At 40.5% G+C, this 24,170-nt stretch overlaps 1 protein-coding gene across 3 annotated transcripts in view; it reads right to left on the bottom strand.

Annotated features, from left to right (window-relative positions):
- Positions 1-24,170, bottom strand: part of LOC105495043 (nardilysin convertase) — a 98,325-nt gene that overhangs the window by 50,197 nt on the left and 23,958 nt on the right. For all 3 annotated transcript variants that reach the window (XM_011764174.3, XM_011764175.3, XM_011764176.3), the window contains exon 2: positions 1,296-1,584. In XM_011764174.3, the coding sequence (XP_011762476.1) occupies positions 1,296-1,584 (289 nt within the window). The remainder of the gene's footprint in view (positions 1-1,295; positions 1,585-24,170) is intronic.

Below are 24,170 nucleotides of genomic sequence, written 5' to 3'. Positions count from 1 at the left end.
GGTCTATCATGCTACCCAAAAACAGGATCACTAATAATCTGAGTAGTAAACAGCAAAAAGTTTCTTAAAAATATGACTCAATCCAACAACTTAGTAAAAAACTGGTACAACTCCCTTTTAAAAAAAATAATTTTTTCCAAGATGAATGACTATTAAATCATATCTACTACTTATACCTCAACTCTTCCCATCTTTAAGGGTGACCACTTTTCTTCTTTTTCTTTTTTTTTTTTTTTTGAGACTTTTTTTGAAACAAAGTCTCACTCTATCAGCCAGGGTGGAGTGCAGTGATATAATCAAGGCTCACTGCAACCTCAGCCTCCCTGGGCTCAGGTGATCCTCCCGTCTTCAGTCTCTCAAGTAGATGGGACCACAGGCATACAACACCACACCCAACTAATTTTTTTTTTTTTTTTTAATGTTTTAGGGAGACAGTGTTTCACCACATTACCTAGCCTAGTCTCAGAACTCCTGGACTCAAGTGATCTGCCCATCTCGGCCTTTTTGTATGTAGACTGTACCATGTTGAATATATTATCAATATTCAAGAAACTAGCTTTAACCAACTTTTGCTGGTCAATTCCACTGTAATGGCTCCAAAAATTATCCTCTGGGTATTCCCTACTATGAAAATGGAGATATTCTTCAAAAGATATTAAGAAATTCTCCCTATCAAGCCTTATTTATCTATCCACTGATTGTTGTTACATATTAAATAAGCTTAACTGCCCAGTTTCTATTTCAACTCTTCCAAAGTATTTGTCCAGACCTTTGCTTTCCCATATAGAGAGCTAAACCAAACTCAATTATCTATATAGAAACTACCCATACAATAACTCTTAGAGCCCTAGGCCCATGTAAAGATTTCACACTAGCCCCATTCTTTTCTTCTTCTTTTTCCAGTCTCACCAAGGATAACATACTCTTATTTCTCCAATCTAGACTAGGAATTCGACAGCTCCTCATCTACCAGTATTTGTTTTTAAAATATATAATGTATACAAATACACATGAATTCAAATAACTCTGAGTGTTGCTTACCTCTGAGAGATACAGCTATGGGTGATTTTTATATTTTTGTTTTCTTTACATTCCATTAGTTTATATAATGAGCATTTATTACTTTTATAATTGGAGCAAAATGTTTTCAAAATGTAATCCTGATACAGAATAGACCTTTACTTAAGACCAAAAGATAAGTATATACTTCCTTTTTGCCATTAAGAAATAAAGCTTGAGTTTAGAAGTTATTCCAAAGAATTCCCAAATTAGAAGAAAACAGACATGACTCGCACCTGTTTTTCAGTAGTTTTTTTTCTAGCTTCTGCCCTCTCTTCTAATTCTTCCAATTCATTATCCTCAGTATCAAGATCATCATCATGTTCATCATCAAACTCATCTTCATCATCAAAACCCTCTTCATCATCATCTTCTATTTCAGCTCCAGAATCTTCGTCATCATCTTCGTCTTCTTCCTCCACCTCCTCTTCTTCTTCATCATCTGTTGTATTTCCTGTTTTACCTTCCATATTACTTAGGTCTGAAATCAAAAGCGCCTGCAAGCCATTCTGTAATTTGATGTATCTGGAAAAAAACACACACACATTTTGATTCAGCTGTTCTTTACACCAATACAAGTAATCAGCTTAGCAGAATTAAAAAAAAAAAAAATCCAAGTACAAGTATACACACACACACACACAACTAACACTATTTGTAAACTAATAAAATTGGTTGCTCTGCAGAGGGAACCCCAAAAGCTAATCCGTTTTTGAACAGCTGGAGGGAAATGAAGGTAAGAACACTTCATAATATATGCTGTTTGTATTTTTAAATTTTGAACTACATAAATATACCTATTCAAAAAACACATTTTAGTAGTTAAAGACATACAACTCACCACTCAGCCTCCCCTATTTCTCAGTTTTTAAGTATTTAAACATTCTATCATATCAGAAGTCTTAGCCTAAGATAAATGTATCCCTCAATATACAGAGCAGTCATGTCAGCTTAATATTAAAGCAAAATCACACAAAATTAAACTGTTGCTTTTCTTTTCTATAAAATATTTGGTATATCAGTCTCCAAAACTGCCTTTATGAACTAAAAAGCAGTTACATCTCTATGAAAATGAAATCCCCCACAGACTGGTAGCACCGCAGGAAGATTATTCTGCTTTTTTTTGAGACAGTTTGCTTTACTGCCCAGGCTGATCTTAAACTCTTGGGCTCAAGTAATTCACCTCAGCCTCCTGAGTGGCTGGGATTACAGGCATGTGCCACCATGTCAAGCTCCCGATTCTTATCTGCAAAACTACTGTGCCAGTTTGATGACTAGGTATCTATTACAGACCACTCCCATCTCCCCCCCCCCTTTTTTTTTGAGACAAGGTCTCACTCTGTTGTGTAGGCTAGAGTGCAGTGGCACGATCTCAGCTCACTGCAGCCTCGACCACCTGGCCTCAGGCAATCCTCCCACCTCAGTCTCCAGAGTAGCTGGGATCACAGGCACAGGCCACCATACCTAGCTAATTTTTGTATTTTTTTAGACAGTGTTTTGGCATGTTACCGAAGCTGGTCTTGAACTCCTGGGCTCAAGCAATCCACCCACCTTGGCCCCGCAAAGTGCTAGGACTACGGGCATGAGCCGCCGCATCCAGCCCCATTTATACTAATTTTTTCATGTATTTACTCAATAAGCATTTATTTAACACCTTTTACATATCAGATACCATGCTGCGTTAAGGATAAAAAGGGTAAAAACAAAATTCCTCACCATCAGGCATTGACTGTCTAATAATGAGATGAGCCAGTACAATACACAATGACAGAGACAAACACAGAATGTAAGAAAGAAAGAAGCAGTCAGGGAAGGCGTCTAAGACAAGGTACACTTAAGTAAATCCTTGAAGATAAAAAGTCAAGCAAAAACTAAGAATAACATGCAAAGAAAGACAAGGAAGAGAACCTCTGGCCTAAGATGGAAGACTGAACACTGGGATTTATCTACCTTCCATATAAAATAATCACATTTAGAGCTCAGGAATTCAAGACCAGCAGGCAATGTAGCGAAACCTCGTTTCTACAAAAAATACAAAACAATTAACCAGGCATGGTGGCATATGCCTGTAGTCCCATCTACTTAGGAGGCTGAGGTGGGAGGATGACTTGAGCCCAGGAGGTCCAGGCTGCAGCGAGCCCAGATCGGGCGACTTCACTCCAGTCTGGGTGAAAAATGAGACCCTGTCTCAAAAAATAATAAATAAATAAATAATAAAAAAATAATCACATTTAAGTGATAGAAAAAAATTTATTTATTTATTTATTTTTGGTTTGTGAGAATAAAATCATGATAGACAGAAAACAGGAAAGGACAATGTTAGCAGATCACAAATTTTTAGAAATCATTAGAAGACATGTAAATTTGATCAGATTAATGGAGAAAACAGCAGAGAAAACCACAGACCTATAAACATGTATTTAGATACTGGTTCTTCCCAGGAAACCCTAGAAAAACTCTAAGCTTCAGATCAATAAATAAGAGCAAAGAGAGCCTCAGGGCAATAAGCTCAATTATTTAAACCGGAAGCAATCCAAGTCTACTGACAGCAGAATAAAAAAACTGTGGTATATTCATATAATGAAAATTTTCTTCACAGTGGAATATTGTAACACAGGGAAATACAGAATTCAGCCACAAACTACAACAGTGGTTAATCTTAAAAACATGAGTGAAAAAAGCAACTCATGAAAAAATACTATATGAGTCCCATTGATATAATGCCAAAAAACAAGTGAAAGTAAACGGTGTATTATTTAGGTATATATATATATATATATGTGTGTGTGATAAAACTTTTTTAAAGCAAAGGAATGATAAACACAAAATGCAAAACAGGGCGGGGCACAGTGGCTTTCGCCTGTAATCCCCGCACTTTGGGTAGCCAAGGCAGGTAGATCACTGGAGTCCAGGAGTTCAAGATCAGCCTGGGCAACATGGCAAAACCCCATCTCTACAAAAAATACAAAAATTAGCTAAGCATGGTGCATCTATGGTCCCAGCTACTCCAGAGCTGAGATGGGAGGATGGCTTGAGCCCCGGAGGTGGAAGTTGCAGTGAGCCAAGTTCATGCCACTGTACTCCAGCCTGGGCAACAAAGCAAAAACCTGTCTCAAAAAAAAAAAAAAAAAAAGCAAAATACTTGTTGGGGTGGGAGGGCAGGGCAACATGTAAGGATACAGAGGTATTAAAATGTTCGAGACTACCAGAAGTAGGTCCTAGTTCTTATATTGAGTAGTTTTGGATTTGTCATTCACCACTTCCAAAGAAGCTGTAAAGGCCTTCATTCTATAATAAGTTGGCTAGTCAGGCCATGTACTTCTGTGCCAAACAGTCAACTGTAGGAGACAGCAATATGCCACCTCAAAATATGCCTCCTTGGCATAAGGATTGTTGAACTGAAGGCAATTAAAAAGCAGATGCAGGAAAGCTCTCTGCCCTCCACTTGCCTAAAAGCAGGACGTAAATTTACTCCAAAGACAAAAAAGGTTAAAAACAAAAAACAAAAAAAAACCCATCCCCTTTCTACCGTGGAAGAACACAAGTTAACCACCAAATACAACTTTACATCTGTATTGGTCTGGATACGACACCAAACGAATCCACATTAACAAGTTTACTAATTATGCTTTGCCTGCCATTATTTGCCTTTCTACAAGTTGCTGCCCCTACAAACTCAAAGTCCTTTTTCGCTGTCTTGACATTTTTCTAAACATTTACTGTTCTTTGTTGAAGATACTATATAAGCTGGAATTAAAAGCCAACTCATTCTCTGAGTATCTCCCATATATTTATGAATTATACATGTTAACAAACTTATATTTGTTTTTCTTTTGCTAATCTTTTGTTAGAGAGGACCATTCCAAATAACTTACGAGGGTTGAAAAAAAAATTATTTGCCTCCCTTACACAACCCAACAGCAGGACAAGTTAAAATCCAAGAGCTGTTTTCCAAGAATATGAACAATCTGTCCAGAAATAAATTCTAAGATGAATCTCAGAGACGCAGAATCATAGAGAAGCAGAATTTGAGGTAGTCCCAATATCTATATCAGATATCAACTCAGGTTGGGGAGAAAAAAAAAGCCAGGAAAGGGGAACTGTACTTGGTCTTTGTAAAGTGCATTTTTTTCCAGCTTAAATTTTTCATAAATAAAAAGAACAGAAAAAAATCTAAAAATCTACTCTCAAAATAATCCTATGCATTCTACTTTCAAAATAAATCACAATTCTGATAACGTCTCATCAACTCCACAGCTATTTCCATACTGCATGTTGTCGTCTTGTCTAATCTCCTAACTCTGTTTCCATTTTCACCTCAATAACCTGGCTACACCTGCCTCCACCACCACCATCCACGCCCCCCTCCCCCACCACCATCTACTCCCCCTCCCCCTCCACACACCCCAAGTCAATTCTCAGCAGGCTAAGTAAAGCAAATGAGCCCTGCTATGTATGGGCTGAAATGTGTTCCCCCAAAATTCCTATGTTGAATCCCTAAACCCTAATACCTCAGGGTGTGATTATATTTAGAGACAGCGCCTTTAAAGAGGCAATTAAGTTAAACATCTGGCCTCTAGAGTAGGTCCAAATCCAATCTGAATGGTACCCTTAAAAAAATGAAGAAATTTGGAAACACAATGGTACACCAGATATGTGTGCACACAGAGAAAAGACCATGTGAGGAGATACCAAGGAAAAGGCCAACCACAAGCCAGAAAGGCCTCAGAAGAAATCAGATAGGGCCAAAGTGGACGGATCATGAGGTCAGGAGATCAACATCATCCTGGCCAACATGGTGAAACCCCATCTCTACTAAAAATACAAAAAATTAGCCGGGTATGGCGGCACGTGCCTGTAATCTCAGCTACTCGGGAGGCTGAGGCAGGAGAATCGCTTGAACCCAGGAGGCGAAGGCTGCAGTGAGCCGAGATTGTGCCACTGCACTCCAGCCAGGGCGACAGAGCAAGACTCCATCTCAAAAAAAGAAAGAAAGAAACCAAATAGGCTGACAGCTTGATCTTGAACTTCTAGACCCCATAGCTGTTATTTAAGCTACTCTTTCTTTGATATTTTGTTATGGCAGCCTTAGCAAACTAATACAAGGCTATTTCCCTTTCCAAAATTCATCATTGGCTTCCCACCATACTTAAAATCCAAAATCCTTACCGTGGCCTATACAATGCTCAATATAATCTCATTCCCCTTTACCTCTCCAACCTTCTTTCCCACTACTCTTCCTTCATTCTGTTTGCTCTGACCAAATGATTTTATTGTTGTTTCCTAAACACTGCCAACAGAATCTCAGTCCAAAGCCTTTGTGCTTGCTGTTCTTTTGGTCTTAGGGGCTCTTGACCCAGATAAAGTATTTGCCTGACTGCTCTACCTCTTTCAAGTCTTTCATGAAATGTCCCCTTTTGACCCGGGCGCAGTGGTTCACACCTGTAATCCCAGCACTTTGGAAGGCCGAGGCGGGCAGATCACTTGAGGTCAGGAGTTCAAGACCAGCCTGGCCAACAATGGCGAAACCCCCACTCTACTAAGAATACAAATATTAGCCTGGTGTAGTGGCGGGAGCCTGTAGTCCCAGCTACTCAGGAGGCTGAGGTGGGAGAATCACTTGAACCTGGGAGGCTGAGGTTGCAGTGAGCCAGGATCGCACCACTGCACTCCAGCCTGGGCGACAGAGCAAGACTCCGTCTCAAAAAAAAAAAAAAAAAAGAAAGAAAGAAAGAAAGAAAGAAAGAAAAGAAAAGAAACGTCCCCTTTTCAGAAATGCCTTCTCTGACCACACTATCTAAAATAGCTCTTTCGCCCATTTCTATTCTCTTTTATCCTGCTTTAACCTCCTTCGCACCATTTATCATTACTTGATTTTATTTTCTGCCTGCAACATTAGAATGTTATCTCTGAGGACAGAGCTTTTCTTTCCTTCACATCTATATCCTGGGACAACACCAGGCATATATATACCAAACATTTAAGAAACAGATGTTGAATAAACAAAAGAATGTTAATGCCTGGAGGGGACCTGATATATAGTAGGTACTTAATATCTACTTAATGAAACAAAATATGAGACAAAATCTAACACCCAGTTTAAAAAAAATGAAAGCTATGTGTACGACATGTATACATTAAATGCATATAAAGGTACAACAATAGAACTAAAAGTATGCAAACCAAATGTAATGGTAATGTATATCTGGGGAAAGGAGAAAAAGTAAAGAGAGGTACAAAGATCTTTTACACTTTATAATTCTTTTTTTTTTTTTTCAGACCAAGTCTCACTCTGTCGCTCAGCCTGGAGTGCAGTGGTGCGGTCTCGGCTCACTGCAACCTCCACTTCCCAGGTTCAAAGTGATTCTCCTGCCTTAGGCCCCCAAGTAGCTGGGACTACAGGCATGCACCACCGCACTTGGTTAATTTTTGTATTTTTAATACAGACGGGGTTTTCACCATGTTGGCCAGGCTGGTCTCGAATTCCTGACCTCAAGTGATCCACTGCGCCCAGCCGACACTTTATAATTCTTAAACTTTTTCAATCTTTTGTAATAAAAAAATTCATTTATGATTTGGACAATAAAAATGATTTTGCAAAAATACAAAACTCACTCCTTAGCAAATTAAGTACACATAAAGCCCTTAGTTTTATGGAGGATCACTTCTATAAATCAACATCAAATCCATTTTAAGACAGTCATGAACAAAATGTCCTTTATCGTCACTACTATTCAATATTGTATTGGAGGTCCTAATAAATGAAAAAATATGCAAAATGTACATAAATAAAAAATAATTGAGGTACAAATATTGAAAGCTAAAACAAATCATTACAAAACATATTATTACCTAGAACAAGCAAGAGAATTACCAAAAACAAAACCTAAAAACTATTACTACTAAACAGAGTTCAGCAAAGTAGCCAAAATCAAAGAACTATAAACAAAAATCAGTAGCTTTCCTATACATCAAAGATAAGTAAGATTTTTTTCAAATCCCTTTGGCCAAAGCAATATAAACTATAAAATGCATAAACATACCTAGTAACAAGAGCTCACATTTTAAATGTATTAACTTAAACGTCTTAACCCAGTTAATCTTCACAACAATCCTAATGAGTTGTTACTCCCATTTTATGGATAAGGAAACTGAAGCACAAAAAAAGGTCTGTTATTTGCCCAATCTTATCGTGGCTTCGCAGGGACTAGTCAGTCCCCAAGTAGCATGACACTAGAACACATTCTTTTCAATACCACTAAACACAGCCAACATTAGGAAAACTAGAAAACTTTACAGGTGAAATAAAAGACCTCACTAAACAGTCATACTATATTACTGGGTGGCAACATCCAATGTTATAAAGATACCAATTCTTCCTCCAAGTTAATCTATAAATTCAAGGCAATTCCCATAAAAAAAACCCCAACAAGGGCCGGGGGCGGTGGCTCACGCCTGTAATCCCAGCACTTTGGGAGGCCAAGACAGGCGGATCACGAGGTCAGGAGATCCAGACCATCCTGGCTAACACAGTGAAACCCTGTCTCTACTAAAAATAAAAAAATAAAAAAATAGCCGGGCGTGGTGGCGGGCGCCTATAGTGCCAGCAACGTGGACGGCGGAGGCAGGAGAATGGCGTGAACCTGGGAGGCGGAGCTTGCAGTGAGTAGAGATCACGCCATTGCACTCCAGCCTGGGCAACAGAGCGAGACTCCGTCTAAAAATAAATAAATAAAACCCAACAAGATTTTTTTGTGGAACTTGACATACTGATTCTAAAATTCATGTGGACTAAAACCCACAAAAATGCCAAGAACATTTTGAAAAGGATGGCCGGGCACGGTGGGTCACGCCTGTATTCCCAGCACTTTGGGAGGCCGAGGCAGGCGGATCACGAGGTCAGGAGATCAAGACCATCCTGGCTAACACGGGGAAACCCCGTCTCTACTGAAATTACAAAAAATTAGCCAGGCGTGGTGGCGGGCGCCTGTAGTCCCAGTTACGCGGGAGGCTGAGGCAGGAGAATGGCGTGAACCCGGGAGGCAGAGCTTGCAGTGAGCCGAGATCGCGTCACTGCACTCTAGCCTGGGCAACAAAGTGAGACTCAAGAAAAGAAAGAAAAGAAAGAAAAGAAGGAAAAGAAAGAAAAGAAAGAAAAGAAAGAAAAAGAAAGGAAGGAAGGAAGGAAGGAAGGAAGGAAGGAAGGAAGGAAGGAAGGAAGGAAGGAAGGAAGGAAGGAAGGAAGGAAGGAAGGAAGGAAGGAAGGAAGGAAGGAAGGAAGGAAGGAAAAGGAAGAACAAGGGGAAGGAACTGCCTTACCAGGTATAAAAATACAGACTTTAGGCTGGGCGTAGTGGCCCACACCTGTAATCCCAGCACTTTGGGAGGCTGAGACAGGCATATTCCTTGAGCCCAGGAGTTCATGATCAGCCTGCCCAACATGGCAAAACCCTGTCTCTACTAAAAATACAAAAATTAGCCAGGCGTGGTCGTGCATGCCTGTAATCCCAACTACTCTGGAGGCTGAGGCACAAAAATCACTTGAACCCAGGAAGCAGAGGTTTCAGTGAGCCAAGATTGCACCACTGCACTCCAGCCTGGGCAACAGAGCGAGACTCTATCTCAAAAAAAAAAAAAAAAAAAAAAAACACTTAATAAATAAAAATACAGACTTTTAAGGTGACTGAAATGAAGCTGAACTACTAACAGGTACACCAACAGATCAATGAAAGAGAATAGGTTCTAAAAACAGAGCAGTGTATATAATACTGTTACAATGCCATTTACTACCACAACTCAACAAATGATGCTGAAACAACAGGCTATTCATTTAGTGAGGAAAAAATAGCCATGTCTACCTTACCTTCAACACTTACAAATTTCAGATTACTTAGAGCTGAAACAGAACAGGGACACCTCTTAAGGGCCTGTGGGCCCCTAAGCATAGAAATAAAAGAAAATCTTGAGTTCTTTCAAGGGGAATTTCTGGCACCTAGCCAGCCTTGGAAAGTAAACATACAACTTGATAAGCAAGTAACAGTAACTTTAAAATAGCCAAGGAAGTTAGAGTCATGAGAAAGTTTGCTTCCCTACAGAAACTAAAGATAACATCTCAACATCTGTCTCTTCAGTTGTTTTTCAGAAACCTGCAAAAGGATCTGCAGGCACACAGACCTCAGATAAGGAGGAACTGGGGACTGAACTCGTCTGCTATCCTGATAAATTTACCCCTGCCTTTAAAAACTGTTACCTGCAAATCATCTGGGAGGTCAGAATTTAAGGGTTAGTCACCTGGTCCTCCTTGCTTGACACCCTGTAAATAAACACCATGCCTTCCTTCTTACCAATGCAAAATCTTAGTGTGGATATCCGGTCTTATTGCACTGGGTGAGCTGACTCCGGTTTGGTTCTCTAGACATTGGCAACCAAAAAGGGACAAAAGTCTGGAGTAGGTGCCTCATCTGTAGCACATATGTCCCTGGCCGCAGCCACCCTTGGGCCCAATCCAGCAGCTGCCTGAATTATTTTATTCAGGGACAGATCCGTGTATTTGGCGGGCAATCAGACACCGTTGGCCTGTGGTGCTCTACTTTCACAGCATTAGAAACAAATCACCTGAGAAGACGTCTTTTGGTAAGTGGTGGGTTCATGGGTGATAGCCCCATAGTATTTTTCCTTTCAGCAGGAAATCTGGCCTTGCTTCAGCAAATCTGGGCTCTACTTCATCAGAATGCATTTGGTGGGAGATACCCCAAAGATGAAGACTGAAACCTTGAAAACTTGCAATTTGATTGTGATTTGCTTGCTTGAAAATCTATTTAATACTTAACACCTGGCCAAGACATTAAAGGTTTGTCACCTAGATTTTGTGACAAACTTTTAATGCCTTGGCCAGGGTTTTGTTTCATTTGAGAAACACAAGTTCTATTTCCTTTGTAGCCCATTAGGGTGTATTCTGCAGAATTGGGGCATTTTTAGATTAGGGTCCAAGGAAAAAAAAAAAAAGATTTTTTTTTTATTGCAGTAATGCTTGGCCACAATATTCTTTAGACTTCAAAAGAAAGCCTGAAAAGGGGAATCTTTAAACTGGACCCATAAATTTTAAAATAATCTCGGGCATCTCTCTAAACAATTGATTTTACAAAAAAATATATTTTCTAAACAAATTTTACAAAGGACACTTAATAGTGTCGTGACTAGCCTTGAGAATTCACTTGACTAAATTAAAGAACAAATATCTCACCTAAAACAAGGTTAAAATCCTTTGCAAGCTCAAAACTGCCTGCTTTAGATCCCCTCCAGGAACAGCAGTGGTAAAGCACTGAGGCTCCCTGGGTTGAATTCCCAGCCAGGAAACACATCAGTTTTTGGTTTGATATTTGTGTGACTTTTGCCATTTATCATTCCTTTTTCCTTCTATGGGCAGCTTTTGATTTCCTGTCCTCCGTCTGTGCAGGGGGCAGCCTACAGGTTTTTTGGTATGTTTTTTGGTACAGGTTTTGTGTGTGCATGGTCAGCTGAGAAACTGAAGCTCTAGAGAATATGGTCAAACAGAAATGTGGTCTGTACTCCATTTATGGCTGACAAAATTTTCCTTTCTTTAAGCTGTCTTTGGGGCAGCTCTGAATCTTGTGAAAGCTGCTTTCCACCTCTTTCGAGACCTCACGTATCCTTGTTGAAGTCATAACCCTGGCTAAGCCTTCTTAGTTTCATGGGGGAGAATATCTTTGGGGTGAAAAAGAGTTCAAAAGCCAGAAATGTCAACTGTTTGTCCCAGCTAAAAATCTGACAGTAAGAGATTTGAAAGGATATTTTTTTAAGAACTCTATAGTGAAAAGTCTAATTAAAACTAATATTTAGGCCATATTTGTGTGTGTATGTGTATATAACTATATATACAACTATATATAAAGTTGTATAACTATATATACATAATTATATATAACATATATATGAGGCTTTAAAACTAGTTTATATAGTTTTTTTATATATATAGTTTTATAGTTTAAACTACATATATAGTTTTTTATAGTTTTATGTATAGTTTTTTTATAGTTTTACATAGTTTATAGTCTTTTATGTGAGCCTCCGCACCTGGCCACTTTTCTTATTTTCTCTGTCTACTACTGGCTTAGCAAATTCTATGTGCTGCCCTGGGGTCTTAAATACTCCAGGTGATCACACTGAACTATAAATATAATTGCCTTTTTGTTATGCTTCCTTGCGGACTTTCATCCTCCCAAATTAAAAGGGCAATTTTATAATTAGAATTTCTCAGACGTTGACAAGACACAAAATCTAAAGATATGTCATCCGACCCAGTTAATAGAACAATAATACTGAAGTTCCTTCAATTGTCATATTCTGAGGGCCCCTTTCAGAATATTACGTAAAAGAATTCCTGGCCAAGCACGTTGGTTCGTGCCTGTAATCCCAGCACTTTGGGAGGCTGAGATGGGTGGATCACAGTGTCAGGAGTTTGAGACCAGCCTAACCAACACGGTGAAGCCCCGTCTCTACTAAAATACAAAAAAATTAGCCAAACGTGGTGGCGTGGGCCTGTAAACTCAGCTACTCAGGAGGCTGAAGCAGGAGAATTGCTTGAACCCAGGAGGCAGAGGTTGCAGTGAGCCAAGACATGGCACTCCAGCCTGGGTGACAGAGGGAGACTGTTTCAAAAAAAAAAAAAAAAAAAAAGAATATTATACAAAAGAATTCCTTTATTTTGGAAGTCCCTTCACTTGAAGCTATCTCAAACAAATTTGCCAGAAATCATGAGACTCTGCCTCTATATAAAAGGCTTACTTGATTTTGCCTCTTGAGGAGCAATAGCCCTACTCCCTCCTTAGAAGCCTACTCTCTAAACATGTCAGAAGTCCCATATCTTAGCTCCAAGCAAATTAACTCATTAAAAGTAAACAAGTCCACATACTCACTTTGGGATCCACAAATCTATTCTTGCCCAGGTACTAAAAAGATGGAGGTGGGTTATTTCTTTGGATGGACTTTGTTACTTCGGTGGGGAGTGGCGTCCTATGAGGTGAGCACATGATTAGAAATCTCTCCCTTACTTTAGGAATTCTTGCTAAGGAAACTTCAGCAGCAATAGCTGCCTAGCAGAAAAGAATTAATTCATTGGCTCAGGTGTCTTAAGATAATAGGATAGCTTTAGATTACATCTTAGCCAAGCAGGGAAGAGTGGGTATGGTAGTAAATACCACATGCTATACTTATATAAATGAATCTGCTGAGGTAGAAACTCATCTAAGATAAATTAGAGAACAAGTCACCTGGTTACAACAGGTCTCCCTGTTGGTCCCTAAGGACTGGTTTTCTTCTTTATTTTCTTGGATTCCTCATGGAATACAATTCATGTTTTCTGGATTGCTGAAGTTACACATATCAATCTTGCTAATTTTTCTTGTGCTTTATATCAAAACCAAATGTGTGTTAAAATGTAATAAGGCAGTGACTAATACAAATAAAGACAGTTCAGCACCATGGTGCCATGCCTGGGATTCATGGATACTTTGAATTCTGTGCTAGAAACTTACTATCTTCGGCCCAGGGGGCGGTGGCTCATGCCTGTAATCCCAGCACTTTGGGAGGCCGAGGCGGGCGGATCATAAGGTCAGGAATTCAAGACCAGCCTGGCCAATATGATGAAACTCTGTCTCTACTAAAAATACAAAAAATAGCCAGGCGTGGTGGTGCACGCCTGTAGTCCCAGTTACTCGGGAGGCTAAGGCAGAAGAATCGCTTGAACCCAGGAGGCAGAGGTTGCCGTGAGCTGAGAACATGCTACTGCACTCCAGCCTGGGTGACAGAGCAAGACGCCATCTCAAAAAATAAAAATAAAAATAAAAAAAAGAAACTTACTATCCTCATATCCTAGTCCTCAATCTTTGCCCCAATTCAACAGGAAGTAGGCAGAGCAGTCTGTACCCCAGTACCCCACAGGATTGACAGGTGACAAAAGATGGGGAATTGAGATGATGCAGGGACCCTAAGCATAGAAAAAAGGAAAATCGAGTTATTTCAAGGGAAACTTCAGGCACCTAGCTAGTCCTGAAAAATAAATGTGCAACTTGATAAACATGCAGGTAATAGTAACAATAGCCAAGCTGGCCCAGCATGATGGCTGACACCAGTAATCCTAACTCTTTGGGAGGCCAAAGTGGGAGGATCACTTGAGGCCAGGAGTTCAAGACCAGTCTGGGCAACAGAGCGAGACCCCCCATCTCTAACAACAACAACAAAAATAGCCAAGGAAATTAAGAGTCACAAGAATGTTTGCTTCCCTATATAAACTAAACATCTTAACATGTCTCCAGTTGTTTTTCAGAAACCTGGGCCCATACCAAAAGGATCTGCCAGCACAGCAACCTCATATATAGAGGAACTGGGGACTGAACTCTGACTCTCCTTCTTTGTTCTAAATTCCTTTCTGAGGGGCCTGGGGAAAGTTATACCCACAAGCCAGTGCTAACATTCTTTTCTGCTGATCTCAAATTTTTAGACAAAGCTTTGCCTCCTTAAAGGAAAGGAGGCAAATCAGAAAATCTTCTACTATACCCATGAGCTATATATCACTGCTTCAAGATATCCAACTCTTTTAGGCCAAAATCAATGTGTAACCCTCCATGTATGGTTTACGATTTTGCCTGTAACTTCTGCAATCCAGAAATTTACCCCTGCCTTTAAAAACCCTTACCTGCAAATCATCAGGGAGGTCAGGATTTAAGCATTTAGCTCCCTGGTCCTCTTTGCACCGCATCCTGAAAATAAATGCCTTCCTTTCTACTGCTGCAAAACCTCAGTGTGTTTATGTCCTTATTGTGCCAGGCGAGCAGACCCAAGTTCAGTTCTATAACAGAGCTAAAAGGAAAGAATGTTTTTATTTAAGAAAAAAAAATTGGTATATTTGGGTGAAGAAAATTTGTACCAAACAGGATAAAAAATCCAGACCCTTATAAAGAAAAAAAAATGAAAAGATTTCACTGTATACTAATTTTAAGCTTTTATAAAACAATATCATAAACAAAATCAAATAGCAAATTGCATACTGGGAGGAAAAACTAATAACATGTAAGAAGAGTTCCTTCAAATCATTAAGAGAAAAAAAAAAGTTTAAATATATGTACTATACAGCCTGACCAACATGGCAAAACCCTGTCTCTACAAAAAATACAAAAAAGAAAAGTAGCTGGGTATGGTGACGCAAGCCTGTAGTCCCAGCTACTCAGGTGTCTGAAGCTGGAGAATCGCTTGAGCCAGGGAGGAAGAGGTTGCAATGAGCCAAGATTGCGCCATGGCACTCCAGCATGGGCGACAGGTGGGGACCTTGTCTCAAAAAAAAAAAAATAATAATAATAATAATAATATATACTGCACACATTACAAGAATACAAGATGTCAAATAAAATGATGCACAATCTCACTAGAAATCAAAGATAATCAACTTAAATCAATGAAATATTTTTCATCCAGCAAATTAACTAAACAAAAAATAAAAACAACTGCTATCCAGTGCTGATAAGTGGACAGATTATTCTCACACATTTCTGATGAATCTCAAATGGTATCACATTCTTGTAGGGAAATACAGCCATTTTTATTTTTAATGTAAACTCTGAATACTTTTAATCTAGTAATTTCATTTCTAGGTGTTTGTTTTGGAAAAACTCTCGAACTGTTTTTCTTTTTCTCTCATACTACTACAATGGTCATCAACCGAAGTCTTCTGTGACCAAATGCGTGCTAATTCTTCAGTGGACACCAACTGGGTGTCCTCCAAATCAGTTCCAACACTACCAGGAAATAGCGTCAGATCCCCCAGGATGAGGGCTCAGTCCCCAAGACTGCCCTGCCAACAAACAAACATACCAGTTTCAAGTCCAGACCTCTGGAACTTCTGACTTACCGGCTTTCAAGTTGGGGTTCCCACGACCCCCTCTTTGGGTTTGTGCTGGAGGGCTCACAGAACTTTGGGAAACACTTACTTAACATTTACTGGTTTATTGTAAAGGATATTACAGATAAAGAGATGCACAGGGTGAGGTATGGGGGAAGAGGCACAGGGCTTCTATGCCCTTCCTGTGCAGGCCACCCTCCAAGAACCTCCATGTGTTGAGCCATTCAGAAGCTCTTGGAACCTAGTGCTCCTGGGTTTTTATGAAAATTTCAAAATATCAGCATTCCTTCCTCCAAGGATAAGGTGGGACACCTTCTGAGGAGGGCCTTAAACTCCCAATCAGAAAGGCAGGGAAGATTATAGGGTCTTGTCTTGGGACAGATGAGAGATGGGTGGGAGAAGGTCTGAGAAATTCTGTTTCCTGAGGCCTGCCCATGAGACCTGACACACCCAACATTGTAACAAAAAGACTTTAACAAGGGCTATGGGAGTTACAAGCCAGGAACCATGGATGAAAACCAATACATATAACATTTGTTAAATTAAGTTTAGCCTAAAGCCACCTCCTTACATATTTTAAGTTTGGCCTAAAGGTTTCTCTGTACACAGTGAACTGAAACTTAACTAGATGTATAAACAGACCGTAACCTACTTTTGTGCTAATTACTGAGTTTCAGCCAATTAAAGGCAACCAACTGTTCAAACTATGTTCAGATACTCCAAATGCCTGAACTGTAACAAATCTGGCTGTTTCTGTACCTCACCTCTGTTTTCTGTATATGACTTTCCTTTCTGTGTCCATAAATCTTCAATCATGGGACTGCACCAGAGCCTCTCTGAACCTATTCTGGTTCCCCGGCTACCCATTTGTGAACCATTCTTTGCTCAATTAAACTCTGTTAAGTTTAGTATGTCTAAGGTTTTCAATAGATGGCATGCCCAGGAGCATGGAGTGACCAAGCAAGGTACCCCTCAGATTCACTTTGTCCATTGCTTTCTGGAAGCAACTGATATCATGAGTAAGTTCTCGCTGAGATTCTGAAGCTCAACAGATTTGTGTTTGGAACTGAGTTTGAGCAAACTACTGATCCAAACTGGGTTTGGAAGTCGCAACAGAAACTGGACTGGGCCCATGATTGGATTGGATCTGATAATTAACTGACTGGGATTCAGTTAAGAGGCCGCAGATGTCCAGGGTCAGGCAGAAACTAGCAGTAAATGGTAATATTACAGGGGGTGCAAACTTCAGAAATTTGCAGAGATTTTCATGTTCTACATTATTTTTCTTGTACCCTTAGGTAGGGAAAAATCATTAACTAAATTGATCAAGGGGATCTGAGGACCAAATCCAGGATTCAAGGGAAATATTGGATCATTAGTATCAGAAGAACACAGTATTCTACCTTCCAGCTAGAAGGTAGAATGTATAAATATTAGGCCCCAGAAGTAGTAACTACTTACAGAAATGGCAAAATCTTAGTAACTTAAAATTACAATGGACCGTTCCTAATGAACACAGCACTTGAAAATGAGGGCTCCTGAATTAGTCTCCAAGGATGCCTACTGATGTGCAGAAGCTTCTAAAAACATTTCAATATTTTAATTGCTTTATTAAAAGACTCTTCACAAAAGGCAAATAAGACCAGGTGTGGTGGCTCGTGCCTGTAATCCCAGCACTTTGGGAGATCACAGCAGGAAGATCGCTTGAGCACAGAAGTTCAAGACAAGCCTATGTAACACAGTGAGATCTCCTCTCTACAAAAAATTAAAAATCACCTGGATATGGTAGTGCACACCTGTAGTTCCAGCCACTCGGGAAGCGAGGTGGGAAATTCATTTGAGCCCAGGAGGTAAAAGCTGCAAATCAGCTGTGATTGCGCCTTTGTGATTACACAGAGGCAAACCTTCTTTTTTTTAAAAAAAAAAAAAAAAAGGCAAATAAAAAGCTTAGGTGAATAACTGACAAGAAAAATTAAATCTGCTAACCTTTTGGCATAGATACTATCCTGCCTCAAGGGTGAAAATAAAGATATCCTGGATAAAATGTTTATAAAATGTAAACCAGTGGGTAAAGCAGACTTGCTTCTTTTTTAGATCTATCCAGTCTGAGTCCAAGCACAGAGTAACGCTTTCTTTGCCCTATTCCTCAATGGGCTCCATCTACCCCGAACTCAGTAGCTAAGAAACAGCAGCTAAGTTAAATAAACCACCTACCCAACTAAAATACATCTTTCTGGCCTTTAACTGGCTATCCTGAAATTCTTCTGTAAAATAAATTTACATCTATAAAGAAATCCCCATTTGTAAGGGTGTCTGCCTGTGTATATTAGAAACTTTTATCATAGTTTTAAAATTATGTAACAAGTCAAACCTTTGTTTAAGCTCCTTTTCTGGACATCTTAACTGAAATTTTACTTACACCATTTTTTCCTTGGTTTGAGCAAATGATGGCACAATATGTACGCCTAAAGTCTTAGGTTGTGCTTTTGAGATATAAATTTTCTGCCTTATTTCACCTATGAGTTGTCCCATTAGAAATGCAAAATTTTTTTTTTTTTTTTTTTTTTGGAGACGGAGTCTCGCACTGTCGCCCAGGCTGGAGTGCAGTGGCCGGATCTCAGCTCACTGCAAGCTCCGCCTCCCGGATTCACGCCATTCTCCTGCCTCAGCCTCCCGAGTAGCTGGGACTACAGGCGCCCGCCACCTCGCCCGGCTAGTTTTTTGTATTTTTTAGTAGAGACGGAGTTTCACCGTGTTAGCCAGGATGGTCTTGATCTGCTGACCTCGTGATCTGCCCGTCTCGGCCTCCCAAAGTGCTGGGATTACAGGCTTGAGCCACCGCGCCCGGACAAGAAATGCAAATTTAAGGTTGCCTAGCTAACAACCGCTTAGGGCAATGAAACAGGTAATAGAATGACAGTCTGAATGGAGAAAAGAAAAACTATTTAAAAGCCAGCAAATGAGAATTCTTTATGAAAGCTATAATATCTGCTCCTGTCTTTGTGTCTGTGTGTCTATATGTGTTACATGTATGTAATATTTAGCAAATAAAGGTAGTTTTAAATTGTTAGTAAAATAGAAATGGCTTCAAAATTATCAGTTAAATATAATTTGATACTTGCTTGATTTGACTGTTTTTGGTTTTGAGCCTCTGGAGTCAGAGGTCTGGATGTATGCCCACAGTGAGGCACGAGGACACATTCTCAATGCCTAGGCCACCAGCTGCAAGGCAGAATCAAGCCCAACATAGCCCCTTTTCCCCTGCCCTAGGTTTGCCTCCTGGCTATTCTGGGAGGGTTCCATCCTCCAGGCATTGTCTTCCCATTTCTGTCTTCTGTCATGAGGTCTACTGCTGGTGAGTAAATTCAGGCCTCAGACAGGCCCTGCCTATCTTGGATGCCATGTAGCTACTTGAGACCCAGGATGACTAGGAAAAACATCACGGGGGAGGGTACCTGTGTTATAGTTTCAAAGTCTTTACAGTAACTTAAAATACTTCTAAGTATTAAAACTTAAAATATTTCTTTTTTTTTGAGACGGAGTCTCGCTCTATCGCCCAGGCTTGAGTGCAGTGGCGCGATCTCGGCTCACTGCAAGCTCCGCCTCCCGGGTTCCCGCCATTCTCCTGCCTCAGCCTCCCACGTAGCTGGAACTACAGGCGCGCACCACCACGCCCAGCTAATTTTTTGTATTTTTAGTAGAGACGGGGTTTCACCGTGTTAGCCAGGATGGTCTCCATCTCCTGACCTCGTGATCCACCCGCCTCGGCCTCCCAAAGTGCTGGGATTACAGGCGTGAGCCACCGCGCCTGGCCAAAATATTTCTCAGTATTTAGAAATGATGTAGTTAGATGTAGGAGATGCATAGCATTCTCAGTTTACCTGGATCTCACGGAGCGTAAAAACTAGCATGAAGTAAACTGTGTGAGATTGTACCACAGCCCCAGCTCATCTGCTTTGTCTGTACTGAGACTGAAGGGGAAGGGTTACAGACTGTGGTGCCTACTCCCATCACTGCTTCCCGTAGCCGTAACAGGACAAGGGGGATCTCGAACGCATCTTGGAAATTGTAAGGTGATCCAGATTTGCCCGCGTCCTTTACTTTGGCCATAGTGGTGTCCAATTATATTATAAATTAATTGATGGATTTATACTGCCAGATCCTCAGAATGCTTGCCTTAGAAGATGACATCTATGCTTCCCTGATGCGTATTTTATTCATTCAAGACTGGATTTGAGACCCATCAGCGTGCTTCATCTTTCACCTCAGAGATACTCAGAGTTGACCTGGGTTGACTACTCAGGGTTGGTTTAGATAGGGTTGATTTTCCCATTCCGTAAGTTTTTCTTTCTGAAGATTAAAACTTCCCCAGATAGAATTGTTTTTTCTTCAAAAATATAGGATAGTTGCCCTAGAATTTTCTTATCTGGAGACAGTTTAACTACAGTTGTACAGACTCATGTCTATCATTCACACTCACAGCTGCCTCTGTGTTCACTGCTGCCGCAGCTCACTCAGTGTGGAAACTGCCACCTCTTTCTCTTACTCAACTCTCCCAGTGTCTTTTGGCCACTACAGCTAGCTTGAAATGGCATTTCATATACAGCTTGGTCACCTGGAGAGTTTACTTCTGCCTACTTTTTCATCCCCAGTAGAAAGTACAAGCTTTCTTCCAATTGGTGTTCCCGCTGCAATTACTATTACTTTTCTGGGGGTGACTTTAAATTAAAACCAAAAATATGTTCATTGAGAGTATAAACTTACATGTCTAGAATAAGGAACAGAGAAGTGCTACCTACAAGAACCCTCCTTTCTCTTCTTACCACCACCTTTATAATGTAGTAGCTAGAATATTACAAGACAGATAGTGTGGGACACTATCAGCCTTAAAAACATCTTTATTAATTAGATCTAATTATTCTACTTTTGTTAACATTTCCCAATTAAGTTGTCCAGAGTATGAAAACTTATATGCACAAGGATGTTCCAAGTGGTATCTTGGAACTTTTTTCTTTTTTTTTTGAGGCAGTCTCGCTCTGTCGCCTAAGCTAGAGTACAGTGGCACGAGCTTGGCTCACTGCAACCTTCGCCTCCCAGGTTCAAGCGATTCTCCTGCCTCAGCCTCCCTAGTAGCTGGGATTATAGGCAGGCATCACCATGCCCAGCTAATTTTTGTATTTTTAGTAGAGACAGGGTTTCGCCATGTTGGCCAGGCTGGTCTCAAACTCCTGACCTCAGGTGATCTGCTCACCTTAGCCTACCAAAGTGAATGTTACTTTTAATAGGCCAAATTATAAACCACTTAAAAGTTTAGGGCAGGGGTCAGCAAACTTTTTCTATAAAGGGCCAGAAAGTAAATATTTTAGGCTTTGCAAACTATACTGTCTGTCATAACTTGTCAACACTGCTGTTGTAGCAAAAAAGCAGTCACAGACAATATGTAAACAATATGAGCATGGCTGTGTTCCAATAAAACTTTACTTACAAATGTGGGGCCACAGTTTGCCATCCCCTGATCTAGGAAATAGTCAACAAACAGATATATATGAATGGCACATTATATACTCATCAAATATTGGTAATGTCAGTACTGTCTTGGGTTACAGAAAAAAATTAAATGACATTAAATTTTTAAAAATAAGTAATAAAAAGGCCAGGGGCAGTAGCTCACGCCTATAATCCCAGCACTTTGGGAAGCTGAGGCAGACAGATCACGAGGTCAGGAGTTTGAGAGCAGCCTGGCCAACAGAGTGAAACCCTGTCTCTACTAAAAATACAAAAATTAGCCAGGCATGGTGGCATACACCTGCAGCCCCAGTTACTTGGGAGGCTGAGGCAGGAGAATGGCTTGAACCCAGGAGGCGGAAGCTGTGGTGAGCCGAGATTGTGCCACTGCACTCCAGCCTGGGCAGCAGAGTGAGACTCCATTTCAAAAAAAAAAAAAAAAAAAAAGTTAGTAATGAATATTATTAAAAACATAAGAAAATGTCATATTAAATAAAAACTGTAAGATACAAAAGTGTATGAATGGGTGTAACCATGGCTGCAAAGAATACACCAAAAATATAATAAAACAATGACACCAGCCTGGGCAACACGGTGAAACCCCATCTCTACAAAAAATACAAAATTAGCCAGGCATGGTGGTGTGCACCTGTGGTCCCAGCTACTCAGGAGGCTGAGTTGGGAGGATTACCTGAGCCCAGAGAGATCAAAGCTGCAGTGAGCCATGATTGCACCACTGCATTCCAACCTGAGTGACTGAGTGAGACCCTGTCTCAAAAAAAGAAATAAAGAACGAAAAAAAAAGATGACAAAGTAAATTACTAACTGTGGTTATAGTAGGATTGGAGGGCAGTAAATGGATGACTTTGTCTTTTCTCAATATTTTAGTTTTTATTTGTATTATGTTTATAGTAAAAATGTCTTTAGATTAAAAAATAAAATTAGCTTTAGTATCAACAGCACACTAATACAAAAGTAAAATTCGATTTTCTCTTTTAAGCAAAAATTTTGTGTAGTAGTAATAAGACACTAAAATATTTCTGCTCATATTTTGAGTAAACTGCAAAAAATAAAAAGGAGAGATGAAAGAAAGAGAGGTTCTGTCTTAGGCTATCTTTCTTAGGTCCTTTGAATGTTTGGAAAACTAAGTCTCCTATCTATCAAAGAGTAAAGGTTTTTGCTTTAAAAATCTTTTTATTATCACTTTGGCTAAATGAATGACTTATTTTACAGCAACCTGTAATCCTATTTTGGATCCTTTTTTTTTTTTTTTTTCTTTTGAGATGAAGTCTTGCTCTGTCACCCAGGCTGGAGTGCAATGGTGCAATCTCAGCTCACTGCAACCTCCACCTCCCGGGTTCAAGCAATTTTCCTGCCTCAGGCTCCTGAGTAGCTTGGACTACAGGCGTGTGCCACTATGCCCAGCTAATTTTTGTATTTTGAATAGAGACAGGGTTTCACCATATTGTCCAGGCTGCTCTCAAACTCCTGACCTCGTGATCCGCCTGCCTCAGTCTCGTGAAGTGCTGAGATTACAGGCGTGAGCCACTGCACCAGCTTTTTTTTTTTTTTTTTTTTTTTTTACCTCCAACTTTGGGATGCTACAGAGGGCCTCTGCAGCATCCAAAAGAAAGACAAGGCCGGGGGCTGGGTGCGGTGGCTCACATCTGTAATCCCAGCACTTGGGGAGGCCGAAGTGGGCGGACCAGCCGAGGTCAGGAGTTCGAGACCAGCCTGGCCAGCATGGTGAAACCCCATCTCTACTAAAAACACAAAAATCAGTTGGGTGTGGTGGCAGGTGCCTATAATCCCATCTACTTGGGAGGCTGAGACAGGAGAACCCGGGAGGCGGAGGTTGCAGTGAGCCGAGATCTTGCCATTGCACTCTAACCTGGGGGACAAGAATGAGACTTCGTCTCAAAAAAAAAAAGAAAGACAGGGCCGGGTGCGGTGGTTCACGCCTGAAATCCCAGCACTTTGGGAGGCCGAGGCGGGCGGATTGCCTGAGGTCAGGAGTTCAAGACCAGTCTGGCCAACATGGTGAAACCCCGTCTCAACTAAAAATACAAAAAAAATTGGCTGGACGTGGTGGTGTGCACCTGTAATCCCAGCTACTCGGGAGGCTGAGGCAGGGGAATTGCTTGAACCAGGGAGGTGGAAGTTGCAGTGAGCCGAGATAGTGCCACTGCACTCCAGCCTGGGCAACACAGCAAGACTCCACCTCAAAAAAAAAAAGACATACGGAATTATTTGGTATGTTAAGTTACGTAAGAAGCACTGCCAGTTGCAGTGGCTCACACCTGTAATCCCAGCACTCTGGGAGGCCGACGTGGGTGGATCACCTGAGGCCAGGAGTTCGAGATCAGCCTGGCCAACATGGTGAAACTCCGTCTCTACTAAAACTACAAAATTTAGCCACACATGGTGGCGCACCTGTAATCCCAACTATTCGGGAAGCTAAAGCAGGAGAATCGCTTGAACCTGGGAGGTGGAAGTTGCAGTGAGCCGAGATTGGACCACTGCACTCCAGTCTGGGCAACAGAGCAAGAACCTGTCTCAAAAAAAAAAAAAAAGAAAGAAAAAAAGAAGCACTGTCAAATAAGAAACGATGTTGAACTTTGAGTTATATTTTTATTATGAATGTTATTAATATATGTTCCAAAATTCTGTAAGACTCCCACAATTCTGGTAT

Source organism: Macaca nemestrina, chromosome 1 (genome assembly GCF_043159975.1).
Source record: "Macaca nemestrina isolate mMacNem1 chromosome 1, mMacNem.hap1, whole genome shotgun sequence".
Taxonomy (NCBI): domain Eukaryota; kingdom Metazoa; phylum Chordata; class Mammalia; order Primates; family Cercopithecidae; genus Macaca; species Macaca nemestrina.
The sequence above is the reverse complement of the archived record's forward strand: the minus strand, read 5'-3'. Positions and strand labels throughout refer to the sequence as shown.